Source organism: Dipodomys spectabilis, unplaced genomic scaffold (assembly GCF_019054845.1).
Source record: "Dipodomys spectabilis isolate Male_0828 unplaced genomic scaffold, ASM1905484v1 ptg000062l, whole genome shotgun sequence".
Classification (NCBI taxonomy): Eukaryota; Metazoa; Chordata; class Mammalia; order Rodentia; family Heteromyidae; genus Dipodomys; species Dipodomys spectabilis.
In genome coordinates this window covers 539,214-552,841 of record NW_024870739.1, presented here as the reverse complement: position 1 = coordinate 552,841, position 13,628 = coordinate 539,214, and the positions used below count along the sequence as shown (strand labels likewise).

The window sequence follows — 13,628 nt, the reverse complement described above, 5'->3', positions numbered from 1 at the left end:
CTGTTCAAACCCCTTGTCAGATCTATTTTGACAGTTGTCACCAATTGGGCTCTTCCCTTCCCTTCTCATCCCTCTCTCTCTCTCTCTCTCTCTCTCTCTCTCTCTCTCTCTCTCTCTCTCTCTCTCTCTCTCTCTCTCTCTTTTCTTTCTGTTTTTTGTGCTGGTACTAGGGCTTGAACTCAAGGTCTTGGCACTGTCCCTTAGCTTTTTTTGTTCAAGGTCAATGCTCTACCAACTTGAATCACAGCTTCACTTTGGGCTTTTTGTTGTTTAACTGCAGGTAAGAGTTCATGGGCATCCTTGTCTAGGCTGTGAACATCAACCTCAGATCTCAGCCTCCTGAGTAGCTAGAATTTACAAGTGTGAGCCACCAGTGCCTAGCCACACCTGTTTTCTTTAAGTAGACTACAAATATAGCCCTCTGAAAGCTGTTGTACTAAACAAAAATATGACATCCGCTTGACTTTTTGCGTTTGAGATATATTTGGAGCTTTATGATTGCTGTTTTTGGCGGGGGGGAGGGGGGGGAGTTCCAAGGCCACCCTCCAGGCTCAGTTGTTCACTGAAAGGCCTCATGGGACTCAGTGGTCATTATACTCCCAGCTACAGTTTAAAATGGTAAAAGTAGACTAGAATCAGTGAAAAGTGGACTGGTTGGAATCATGGAGAACCCAGGCCCAACCACCATCGGTTCTCTGAGATACCATAAATTCTTCCCTCAACAATATGGGACAACACATTCAGAGCATCAACCACTAGAGAAGCTCCCCTGGCCCTTGATGTGCAGGTGCACAGAAGGTTAGCTAGGTAATCAAGGAGTCCGTGTGACTAGCCTTAGTTAACCAATGGCAAGTTGACACAGTGTAGCTCAGGGTCCCAGTCAACAAATGCAGGCATCCACCATAAATCAACTCACCACCATATACTATCTGGAGTGGCCCAAGACCCCAGGTATGTAGAGCTGTATTTATGAAGGAGGATAGCACAGAGCTTACACATGATTACCAGGAGCCAATCAAGAGCCAGGCTTTTGTCTGAGTTATACACACTATATGAAACACAAATCTATACTTTTCTTTTTTGCCAGTCCTAGGGCTTGAACTCAGGGCCTGGGCACTGTCCTGAGCTTCTTTTGCTCAAGACTAGCACTCTACCACTTGAGCCACAGTGCCACTTTAAGCTTTTTTCTGTTTATGTGGTAGTAAGGAATCGAACCCAGGGCTTCATGCATGCTAGAGAAGCATTTAACCACAGAGCCACATCCTCAGCCCTCAAATCTACAATTTCTAAACTGGATGTTATTATTGGTTCAAAGAAAATTCCTTCCTCTCCATTTTTCTCTCTTTAAGGATTAAGACAAATATGTCAGATAGATGACCAAAATAATGCCTTTATGAAGAACAAAACTGGCAGTTCCGTTAAGATATTTCATTGAAGAATAATATGAACGTAAAAAAATACAACCAGAGCCAGGTATCAGTGGCTCATGCCTGTAAACAGCTACAAAAAAGGCTAATTTCTGAGAAATATTGTTTGAAGCCAGCTTTGACAGAAAAGTCCAGGACACTCTTCTCATCAATGAACAACAAAAAAGCTGGAAGTAGAGACATGGTTCAAGTGGTAGAGAACCAGCCATAAACAAAAAAACTAAGAGATAGCATCCATGCCCTAAGTTTCAGCTCCAGCACTGGCACCAAAAAAAAAAAAAAAAAAAAAAACAGGGCTGGGAAGGTGGCTCAGTGGTAGAGCACTTGCCTTGCATGCATGAGGCCCTGGGTTCGATTCCTCAGCACCACATAAGCAAAAAGAAAAAAGCCGGAAGTGACGCTGTGGCTCAAGTGGTAGAGTGCTATCCTTGAGCTGAAGAGCTGAGGGACAGCGCCCAGGCCCACAGTTCAGGCCCCACAACCGGACCCAAAAAACAAACAAACAAACAAAGAAAAACAGAAAAGAGAAAGAAGGAAGCCAGGCACTGGTGGCTCACGCCTGTAATCCTAGCATCTCAGGAAGCTGAGATCTGAGGATCACAGTTCAAAGCCAACTGGAGAAGAATAGTTCATGAGACTGTTTTCTCCAATTAACCACCAGAAAACCAGAAGTGGCGCTATGGCTCAAGTGGTAGAGCACTAACCTTGAGCTGAAGAGCTCAGGGACAGTGCCCAGGCCCAGAGTTCAGGCCCCATGACTGATAAAATAAAAATAAAAATAAAAAAGAGTGTGTGGGGGGGGAATGAAGGATGGAAGACAGAAGGAAAGGGGAGGAAGGGAGGAAGGAAGGGAGGAAGGAAGGGAAGTGGAGAGAGAAAGGGGAGGGAGGGAGGAAGGGGAAGGAGGAAGGAAGGGGAGGGAGGGAGGAGAGGAAGGAAGGGAGGAAGGAAGGGGAGGGAGGGAGGAAGGGGAAGGAGGAAGGGGAGTGAGGAAGAGGAGGGAGGAAGGAAGGGGAGGAAGGAAGGGAGGGAGGGAGGGAGGGAGGGAGGGAGGAAAGGAAGGAAGGAAGGAAGGAAGGGAGGAAGGAAGGAAGGAAGGAAGGAAGGAAGGAAGAGAAGGAAGGAAGGAAGGAAGGAAGGAAGGAAGGAAGGAAGGAAGGAAAAGAATGCACCCAGAAACTACACAACTCCACACACTTCCACAGAATATACCCAGGAAGCTAGCACCCAGGTCAAGACCTAGATATTACTAGTACCTTTGATGCTTACCTTACACAGACATTTACTTGAGACACTACCTAGATATAGCCATGTCACAAAGTACCAGTCGGGAGTTCTTGTTACTGTGGTTTCTGTGCTTTAAATGGATGGAAGCATTTAGTATGGATTGTTTACTGTCTGGCAAGTTTTGCTTGATATTGCTTTTCTTGGTGCTAGAGATTGAACTCAGGACTCACATATGCTATGCAAATGCTCTATGCTAAGCTGCATCCCCAACCTTGACATTGTTGTGTATAGTTGGTTGCTGGGTCATTTTTTTTTTTTTTTTTTTGGTCAGTCGTGGGGCTTGAACTCTGGGCCTGGGCGCTGTCCCTCAGCTCTTCAGCTCAAGGCAAGCACTCTAACACTTGAGCTACAGCGCCACTTCCGGTTTTCTGGTGGTTTATTGGAGATAGGAGTCTCACGGTCTCTCCTGCCCGGGCTGGCTTTGAACCGCGATCCTCAGATCTCAGCCTCCTGAGTAGCTAGGATTACAGGCGTGAGCCTCCAGCACCCGGCTGCTGGGTCATTTTCATTGCTGGAAGTAGACTGCTGTATTGCTAGTGGGCATTTGGGTAGTGTCATGGTTAATTGTATGTGACTCTGTCTCTCTGGAGAACCTGAGCTAAGACAGGTCATATCCAGTTTGGGGCTTATGTTAGGTTCTATTACTGTACAGATTGCCAGCTTCCAGACAAGAAGAGGTTTGTTTTGGCTTATTATCTGGAAGTTCCTGTCTGAGACCTGCTGACTCGGTGGCTTTTGGCCAGCATACCACATCAGGGAGCTCATGGCAGAGCAAAACGGTTCACCTCTTCATGGCCAGAGGGAAAAAAAAAAAGCCAGGTGCCAGTGGCTGACGCCTGTTAGTTTAGCTACTCAGGAGGCTGAGATCTGAGGATCACAGTTCAAAGTCAGCCTGGGCAGGAAAGTCCTTGAGACTCTTATCTCCAATAAACCACCAGAAAACCGGAAGTGGCGCTGTAGCTCAAGTGGTAGAGCGCTAGCCTCGAGCTGAAGAGCTAGAGTTCAAGCCCCACGACCACCACCAACAACAAAAAAAAAAAAAAAGAGGAGAAGGAGAAGAGAAGGAGAGGGAGGAAGGAGGATTGTTGGAGTTGCATAATCCCCTGTACAGACACTCTTTCCCACGAGCCCCTCTCTTGATGATTTTTTTTGGTCAGTCATGGGACTTGAACCCAGGGCCTGGGCTCTGTCCCTGAGCTCTTTTGTTCAAGGCTAGCACTCTACCACTTTGAGCCCCAGCTCCACTTCTGGTTTTCCGGTGGTTTATTGGAGATAAGAGTCTCATGGGCTTTCCTGCCCAGGCTGGCTTTAAACTGAGATCCTTTGCTCTCAGCCTCCTGAATAGCTAGGATTACAGGCGTGAGCCACTGGTGCCCAGACCCTCTCAATGTTATGCATCACTTCCCAAAAGTGACAAGCTTTAGGGATATTTAACATCCATGACAGCAAGGCTGTTATGAAAGCTCCTCTGAACATTCTAGCTCATGCCTCTGTCTGTCTGTGTGTACAGACAGTTACTAGGGCTTGAACTGAGCTTCTCTCACTCTTAGTTTTTTCACTCAAAGCTGGCACATTATCACTTGAGCCACCCTTGTGGGTCTTTGCTGGCTATAGATAAGAGTCTCAGATTTGTCTGTCCAGACTGGCTTCAAACCAGGATCCTCAGATCTTACTCTTCTGAGTTAGCTAGGATTGCAGTGAGCTACCCTGCCTGGCTACAGTTCATATCTTCTGGGAACATGCACAAATATCTCACCAAGGTAGATAGAGATTCCATAACAGGATGGCTGTCTTGAGTGTGTTAATAGTCAACATCAGAAGTAAATCTACCTTGCAAGTTGAAATATGCTAAGAGTATCTCTCCCTTTTCTTTTCTTTTTTTTTGGGGGGGGAGGGGGTCCGGTCGTGGGGCACTCTGGGTCTGGGCACTGGCCCTCAGCTCTTCAGCTCAAGGCTAGCACTCTACCACTTGAGCCACAGCGCCACTTCTGGCTTTTTTCTTTTTGCTTATGTGGTGCTAAGGAATCGAACCCAGGGCCTCAGGCAAGCAAGGCAAGCGCTCTACCACTGAGCCACCTTCCCAGCCCTATCTCTCCCTTTTCTAATGTAGCTTGGGGGAACACTGAAAGGCACTCTGTATTCTAAATTATAACATGTCAACTCCCTGACAATGCTACAACCCAGAGGAAAAGAATTCTTTTGGATGGAAATTACACATTAGATATAGGACTGAAAGGAAAGGAAAGGATTCTGGTTTATAGAGACTGAGATTTGAAGGTTTAGTGCATCTCATATTCCTTGATTTTTTTTTAAACCTGTTGACAGTAAAGTGGATCCAAGCCTAACCCTGATTTCTTCTCTTTCTCTCTAGAAATGTTTTTGAACAGTCACCAGGCCTGATACCTCCTCTGCCACCCAGGGGTTCCCTGTCTCCAGGAGACTCCAGTAAGTACAATTTGTTAGTAACACTTTTGTTCAGGGTGAGATCATTTTATGTAGCTGTCTCAAGCTGCCATAACAAAAATACCATAGGCTAGATAGCTTAAAGAAGAGAAAAACTCTTTTCTCATTGTTCTGGAGACTGGAAGTCTGAAAACAGGGTGTTTTTTAATTGGTTTCTGGGAAGGGCTCTGCCCTGGCTTGGAGAGTCTACAGACTGCTCCTTTTTGCTGTGTTCTTATGGAGCTTACCGTAGTGCATCTGAACTGAAGAAGAAAGCCAGCTCACATTGCCATAGTCTCTCTCTATTCTGTCTCTGTCTTTCTGACTCTCTCCTCTGTCTTTCTCTTTCTTTCATAGGAAGTTGCTATGTAGCCCAGGCTGGCCTTCAACTTTATATCTTCTGGTCTCAGTTTTCCAAGTGCTAGAATAATAGGCAAGAGAAACCACATCTAACTTCGGATATCTCTTCTTATAAAGAATCCCCACCATGGGCTGGGAGTGTGGCTCAGTGGTAGAGTGTTTGTCTGATATACATGAAGCCCTGGGTTTGATTCCTCAGTACCACATAAACAGAAAAAAAACTGGAAGTGGCAGTGTGGCCCAAGTGGTAGAGTGCTAACCTTGAGCAAAAGAAGCTCAGAGACAGTGCCCAGGCCCTGAGTTCAAGCCTCAGGACTGGCAAAAAAAAAAAAAAAGAATCCCTACCATATCTATTGGGACTGAGCTCTACACTTCTGACCAAATAGAGCCATACCCAGGGTTAGGGTTTCATGTAGGAATGTATACAGGATCAAGTACTCTACAACTACAGGATTTGTATGAACAGCATTTTGCTCAAAATAGACCAACAAATTTAAATGGCACAAAATAGATACCAATGTTCTTGCTATCCTGAGGTATAAATGTGAAAGTTCATGCTCAAATCCCAGCTTGGGAAATAAATAAAAACAAACTTGGAAGCTGAGTACCAGTGATTCATGCCTGTAATCCTAGCTACTCAGAAGCCTGAGATCTAAGGATTGTGGTTTGAAGCCAGAATGAAGGAAATCTGTGAGATTCTTTTTTTTTTTCTTGTCAGTCATAGGGCTTGAACTCAGGGTTGGGTGCTGTCCCTGAGCTTTTGTGCTCAGGGCTAGTGCTCTACCATTTTGGGCCACAGCACCACTTCCTGTTTGGGGATGGTTAATGGAGACAGGAGTCTCACAGACTTGCCTGCCCAGGCTGGCTTCGAACCTTGATACTCAGATCTCAGCCTCCTGAGTAACCAGGATTATAGGCATGAGCCACCAATGGCACCCAGCTCTGTGAGAGTCTTTATCTCCAATTAACCACCAAAAAAAAAAAAAAAGCAAAAAGTGGAGTCATGGCTCAAGAAGTGGTAGGATGCTAGACTTGAGCAAAAAGTTGAGGGACAGTGCCCAGGCCCTGAGTTCAAGCCCCAGGATCAGCACAAACAAAAAAAAAAAAAGAGAGAGAGAGAGAAAGAAAGAGCTCACCAAATTTAAATGGTGCAAAATAGATAGCAATGTTCCCAATGTCCTGAATGTGAAAAAGTCCATGCTCTAAACCCAGCTTGGAGCATAAATATAAAGAAACTTGGGCCTTTTACCTTGAAACTCTTTCCTGTCAAAATAATCTACTTGGTTTCTTTTCCTGGAATGTTTTGCCTTAAGCTTTTTGCATTGTTATGCCAAGGTCGCACCCCTACCAAGAAGACCAACGAAAGTCAGACTCTACAGCTGTTTTATTTAAACGGGCTGCAGCTCGGGCTTGGTCCTACACTCCTACACAGCGGAGCCTAGGAGGAGAGCCTGAGCTAAGGATTTGCAGGTCTTATAAAGGCACACAATCAACCAGGTGTTTGGATTACCACCACGTGTTGCTTTGCTAGACAGAAACAAGCAACAAGTGGTCACTGCCTCAAACTTTAACCTTTCAATCCCCCCCTTGACTTATGGTCCTGAGCCACAATCTTGTGGCTCTGGCCCAAAACTAAACTCCAACAGTTCTTGATCTTGAATGGGTATACCAATAACAATCAGTCCATTTTTCTTTTCTTGAGGCGTATGCAGAGTGGTTGGGTAGGATGCTTGGAGACTTCCCATGTTTCCCCACGGTCATCCAGGGCAAAGGGGTCAGCCGGTCTGGCATGGGAGCAATGTATCCAAGCAGCAATGCCATCCACCTTAAGGGCAGTAGGTGTAGCCAGTAGCACCATGTAAGGTCCCTTCCACCGTGGTTCCAGAGATCTCAAGTTGTATCTTCAAACAAACACCCAGTCCCCTGGTTTAAACAAATGGGGGGGGGGGGTAGGAATAGAAGCAGAATCATAATGCTCTAAGCTGGGGCCACATACTCTTATGCACCAGCTGTAAATAGTCAAGTTTACACAGAAATTTAGTATCATCCAAATCAGCAAGCAATTCAGTCTGAAGGCTAGGGATAATGGGTGGGGGGTGTCCATACATTATTTCAAAAGGAGTAAAGCCAAGCCAATAGGGTGAATTTCTTATTCTAAACAAGGCAAAAGGAAGGAGAAATACCCAGTCTGCCAATTTAGTTAAGGTCTCTTTTAGAGTCCGATTCATTCTTTCTACCTGCCCTGAACTCTGGGGTCTATAAGCACATTGCAATTTCCAATCCGTCCCCAGTGCTGCAGCTATTCCGACTTACTTTTGAGACGAACGCCAGTCCATTGTCCGCCCTGATGGTGGATGGGAAGCCATACCTGGGTAGGATTTCTTCCAGGATCTTCTTAGCCACGACGTTCACAGTCTCATGCTTTGTTGGGTAGGCTTCAACCCATCCTGAAAAGGTGTCTACAAAAACTAGCAAATATTTATATCCAAATTTTCCAGTTTTAATTTCTGTGAAGTCTTCTTCCCAATACACCCCTGGCCTATCTCCACAGAGGCGAGCTCCTTTTGTAACCGGTTGATTGGGGGCATTGGTGAGCTGACAGGCTTTACAATTTTTAACAATGTCCTCAATGAGTTGATTTCCTTGCCTAATTTTTACTTCTGAGTGTCAGAGCAAGTCCTGTATTCTTCGGATTCCCATGTGAGAGACTCGATGGATTCTCTTAAGAATCCCCTTGCCCAATCTTTGTGGCAAGATAAGTTTCCCCTCACCAGTTTTCCACCAGTCTTTGTTTCCTTCTCTGTCTGGGGATTTATAGGCCATGGGAATTTTCTTTATCCACTCCAAGTCTTCTTGGTTGTACTGAGGCTCAGGAGGCAAAGCTCGTGGCCCTGGGTCTACTAGAGTCAGTACTTCCGCTCTGGGCTGGAGGGCTGCCTCCTTAGCTGCCTGATCAGCCAAGTTATTTCCTTTGGTTATACAATCAGTTCCCTTTTAATGGCCAGGGCAGTGCATAATTTGCTGGTTCCCATAAGGCCCAGATGAGGCTTAAAATTTCTTGTTTGTTTTTAATAGCCTTTCCCTCAGCTGTCAGCAGCCCCCTCTCATGGTAAATGGCTCCATGGACATGCATGATGGTAAAAGCATACCGACCATCTGTGTACATGTTTAGTCTCTTCCCTTTTTCCATTTGTAGGGCTTTTGTTAGTGCCACTAGTTCTACTCTTTGTGTAGACATTCCCTGGGGGAGTGCTTCTGCCCACACTATCTCAGTGTCCGTGGTGACTACTGCACCCACGTACCTTTTTCCATCTCAAATGAAACTGCTGCCATCTGTGAACCATGTATGCTCAGCATGCAATAGTGGCGAGTCCAACAAGTCTGGCCTCTTTTCCTTGGCCTGGTCTTTCTTTTCACGCTCAATTTCATGTTCTCTGTCCTTCCTTTCCTGTCTTTGCTCCTCTGTCTCTCTCTTATTGTAAACCGCAGCTACTAGATCCTTAATAGACTTTTCACCAAATCTGTCTAGAGCCTGCAACTTTTGCTTTATGTCTGGTGAGGCAAACATAATCATCTGAGCCAACTCTTGGGTCTCAAGATCATACGGGGTATATTGACTAAAAGCTTCCATGAGCCACTCAAGATAAGCTGCCAGACTTTCACTTCCTCCCTGTCTAACATCATAAACTTTGGCCATATTAGTAGGTCGGCAGTAGGTTGGTGAGCCCGCTGCCTTGAGACCTGCCAACAGAGCCTGGCGGTAGACGAAGAGTCGTTCCTTACCTTCAACCGTATTGCAGTCCCATATTGGGTGGATCTCAGGAAAATAGGCAGCGATCAGGCCAGGATCTGTGATGGGTGCTCCTGTGGGGCCAGGGTTTTATGTTTCCGGGCCGCCTCTCGGATACGGTCTCTCTCTTTGGTGGTAAAAAGGACCTGCAAAAGCTGAGTGCAATCATCCCAAGTGGGCTGATGAGTAAAGAGAATAGTTTCAAGCAAACGAATTAAATCTTGGGGTTTCTCAGAAAAGGGGGCATTTTGGGTGCACCAATTGTATAGATCACTGGTAGAAAATGGCCAATATTGGAGTTGCTGTTGACCATCCGCATCCACAGACCTTCGGGCACATAAGGGAAAAACAGCTGCATTAGAAGGGGGGGTTGATACCACGGCGTCGTTGAGTGACTGGCCCCTCAGAAACTAAGGGCAGGAGCAAGGCTTCTATAGCTCCCTCCTCCTCTTGATCATTCTCAGGTATGCAAAGGAACCTGGGAATGGGAGTATGGGGGAGGAAACATTTCTTCTTCCAAATTATCTCCCTGAAAAACCAGGGGGTACCTTTTCTTTTTCTGTTTCTCAGTTTCTTTTTGTAAGTCTAGGGAGCTAGATGGAGTGGTGCCCATGGTTTCTAGTCCCGTCAGTCATTCAGTCCAAAAAACAATAAACAGTACAAACAAGACACACGCAGGCCTGACAGTTACACAAAAAAGCTTACAAAGTGGAGATCTCCCGAATTGGTCCGCTGACTCCTGTCATGGCGGGGTTCCATACCCACACCCCACAGCAGAAGGAGCAGACCCACAGTGGGCGAGTTGGGCCTCGGTTAGGAGGCCCTCTTGGTCAGTTCCGGCCATACACCGAACCAACCCTCACCCCACGATTCACACAGTGGGGTTTCAAGGACCCCCTCCCCCCGCTCCACATGGCAGGGTTACCCCCGCCCCACAAGAGGATCTGGGATGTCTCCCAGTTCCTCCAGGGTTGTTGTGCAATCGCATCCGCTTTGACAACCCTTTACAAATCCGAGCGGCCTTCCTCACAAGGGAAAACAAAAGTAAAACAGACAAATGACAGGACAAGACAAATTAACAAAGACAGCGCTGTTTTACCTTTGGAGTCTGAGGTCTCGAGGGTCTTTGTGGGGTATCCCGGATGAGCCCCCACTAATATGTTATGCCAAGGTTGCAGGACCCCCACCAAGAAGACCACTGAGAGTCAGATTCTACAGCTGTTTTATTTAAATGGGCTGCAGCTTGGGCTTCGTCCTACCCTCCGACACAGTGGAGCCTAGGAGGAGAGCCCGGCTAAGGATTTGCAGGTCTTATAAAGGCACACAATCAACCAGGTGTTTGGATTACCACCACGTGTTGCTTTGCTAGACAGAAACAAGCAACAAATGGTCACTGCCTCAAACTTTAGCCTTTCAGCATTGCTGTCTATGCCTCCTTCTTCAGGGACCAAATGCCCCCAAAGAGGTCCCCTTCTCCTCTCCCTATCTAATGCTCTTCTCCTTTATTTAACTCATGGAAGCTACCAAAAACAATCTTAGTTTGATATTGTTAATTCTTTCCCATTTCTTGGCATTCATTTTGTTATTATTAAATTTATGCATTATCTATTTCTTCCATTGGATTACAAACTGGGAAAAACAGAAGCTTTTTTTTTGTCTTCATCATCACATAGGCTCACACAACAGCACCTGGAGTGGTAGACACTTAGCAAAAATATTTTGATTGGATATATACCAAGCATTAGCTGACATTTATTAAGTCTGCACTGTGTGTTGGTCCCTTGCTAAGGGCTTGTCTCATTTAATCCTCATGACTCCAGGAGGCAGATACATTATAATTCCAACAGTTGAGGACAGTGAAGCACAGGAAAGTTAAGTGACTTACCCATGACCACAAAACTAGCAACTGGTGGAGCTTGGACAGAAACTTATTCGTTCATCCTTCTTTCCTTCTTTTCTTTCTTCCTTCCTTCCTCCCTCCTTCCCTCCCTTGCTTCTTTCTTTTTTCTTTTGTCTTCCTTCCTTCCTTCCTTCCTTCCTTTCTTTCTTTCTTTCTTTCTCTTTCTTTCTTTCTCTCTCTGTCTCTCTCTCTCTTTGTTTCTTTCTCCCTTCCTCCCATCCTTTCTTTTTTTCTTCTTTCTTTTCATGATAGTACTGGCTTTGAACTCAGGGCCTGGTCTTTGTCCCTTAGCTTTTTTGCTCAAGGCTGGCACTCTACCACTTGAGTCACACCTCCACTTCCAGATTTTTGCTGATTAGGTGGAGATAGGAGTCTCACATGCTTTTGGGGGGGTGGGGGTGGGTTGGTTTTGAACTACAGTCCTCAGATCTCAACCTCCTAAGTAGCTAGGATTAAGGGTATGCACCACAGGCTCCTAGCTAGGAACTCATTTCCATAGGAAATGAAAATGGCAGTAGGTTTGTTTTGTTTTGGGGGTAAAGAGGAGATTGTAAAGGCAATTCTAATTCTTAGTGCAGATGTACCTGAGCTATTTCATCAGTACACTCATTCATTTTCCATTAGTATAACAAAATACCTGAGGGTAGGAGAAAGAAAGAAGGAAAGAAAGAAAGAAGAGAGAAAGAAAGAGAGAAAAGAAAAGAAGGAGAAAGATTAGTTTCACTGGTTTGGGAGGCTGAGAGTCCAAATGGCATGACACAAAAAAGCACAAAGATCCACTTCACTAAACCACATCCTGCTGATAGCATCAAGGCCACAGCTCAAATGAGAGATCATGTGGTAGATCAGATACCAGAGCAAAGTGAGGGACCAGGAAAGATCTACTGTGTCCCATACTTTAAAGCCCCCCCCCATTAAATTTGCTACACTGGGGACCAACTCTCCACAAAGGAACATTTGAGAGAGTTACCCTGAAATCCTATTCAAACCATAGCAACCTCCTTTCTACTGTTTCCTTCCTTCTTAGCAGAGAGATTTCAGTGGGAACAATTGTGGACAGTCCTAGGAAATAGCCTAAGTTTCTGAAAAGGATGTATCAAACAAGGAAATATGGCTTCTATCTACGACAGGGAAGTACTCATCTGGTAACTGCTCTGGTATGTTACTTTTCAAACACTATGATTCCCAGGAGATGCTGTCTTTGGCAGAAATAGAGGAATCATGATGTCTGGACAGTACTAGCTAAGTATTAGCTGCTCACTCACTTGGAGGTGCCTATCTTGTCTGTGCCTCTGTAAAATGAGGAACTGGCCCCTCAGGAAGTGGGAGGAACCATAAACAATTCAAAGCTCATGCTGAACCACTTGGTCAAAATATATCAACACACAGTGGCTTTGCATATGAAGACCTTTTGTCTATTTCAGCCCTACAGGACTCTGAAAACCAGTCGCCAGCTAAATACACATCAGTGAAGAAATTTAAAAACAAGAAGATCTTTTCTTTCCCTGGTGACATTGAGCCTGAAGATGACTATGATGATGTTGAAATTCCTCCAAATACGGAAAATCATCATTTTAAAACAATCACTTCTTTATGGCAAGCTGAAGAGGTTTCTCACAACACATTCTAAAAACAACCAAGAAGCAAGACGCTGGTTGCTCACACCTGTAATCCTAGCTACTCAGGAGGCTGAGATCTGAAGATCACAGTTCAAAGCCAGCAAAGGGAAGAAAAATCCATGCAACTCTTATCTCCAATTAACCAACAAAAAGCCAGGAGTGGAGAGCACCAGCCTTGAGTGAAAAGCCAAGTGAGAGGACAAGGTCCCTGTGTTCAAGCCTCGGTACTGGCACATACATACACACATCTCACACACACACACACACACACTATCAAGAATGACTAAGCCGGGTACTGGTGGCTTACATCTGTAATCCTAGCTACTTAGGAGGCTGAGATCTGAAGATTGCAGTTCAAAGCCAGCCTGGGCAGGAAAGTCCATGAGATTCTTATCTCCAATAAACTACTCAAAAGAGGTACTGTGTCTCAAGTGGTAGATCACTAGCCTTGAGTACAAAGAAGCTCAGGGACAGTGTCCAGACCATGAGTTCAAGCCCAGGACTGGGAAAGAACGAAAGGACGGAAGGATGGAAGGAAGGAAGGAAAGGAAGAAAGAAAGAAAGAAAGAAAGAAAGAGTGAAAGGAAGGAAGGAAGGAAAGAAAAAGAAAGACTGCACTCCAGCAAGTATCCCAATCCTGATGTCCAGTGATAACTCCATGAAGTTCTATAGGATGAGCACACAGATGCGCAGATGACTGCAATCACAGGAAGGACTCAGACTCAGCCCTGAGGACTCAGGCTCAGCCTCTGTGCTTCAGTCAATCCTGTTTCCATGGACCCCATGCTCAATATTCCCCTTTC

At 45.5% G+C, this 13,628-nt stretch overlaps 1 protein-coding gene across 1 annotated transcript in view; it reads left to right on the top strand.

The window, feature by feature from the left end:
• Positions 1-12,915, top strand: part of LOC122108609 (SLP adaptor and CSK interacting membrane protein) — a 34,037-nt gene extending 21,122 nt beyond the window's left edge. The window contains exons 4-5 of the mRNA XM_042680596.1: positions 5,086-5,159; positions 12,631-12,915. Of these exons, the coding sequence (XP_042536530.1) occupies positions 5,086-5,159; positions 12,631-12,836 (280 nt within the window). The 3' untranslated portion in view covers positions 12,837-12,915. The remainder of the gene's footprint in view (positions 1-5,085; positions 5,160-12,630) is intronic.
• The last annotated feature ends 713 nt before the right edge of the window (positions 12,916-13,628 follow it).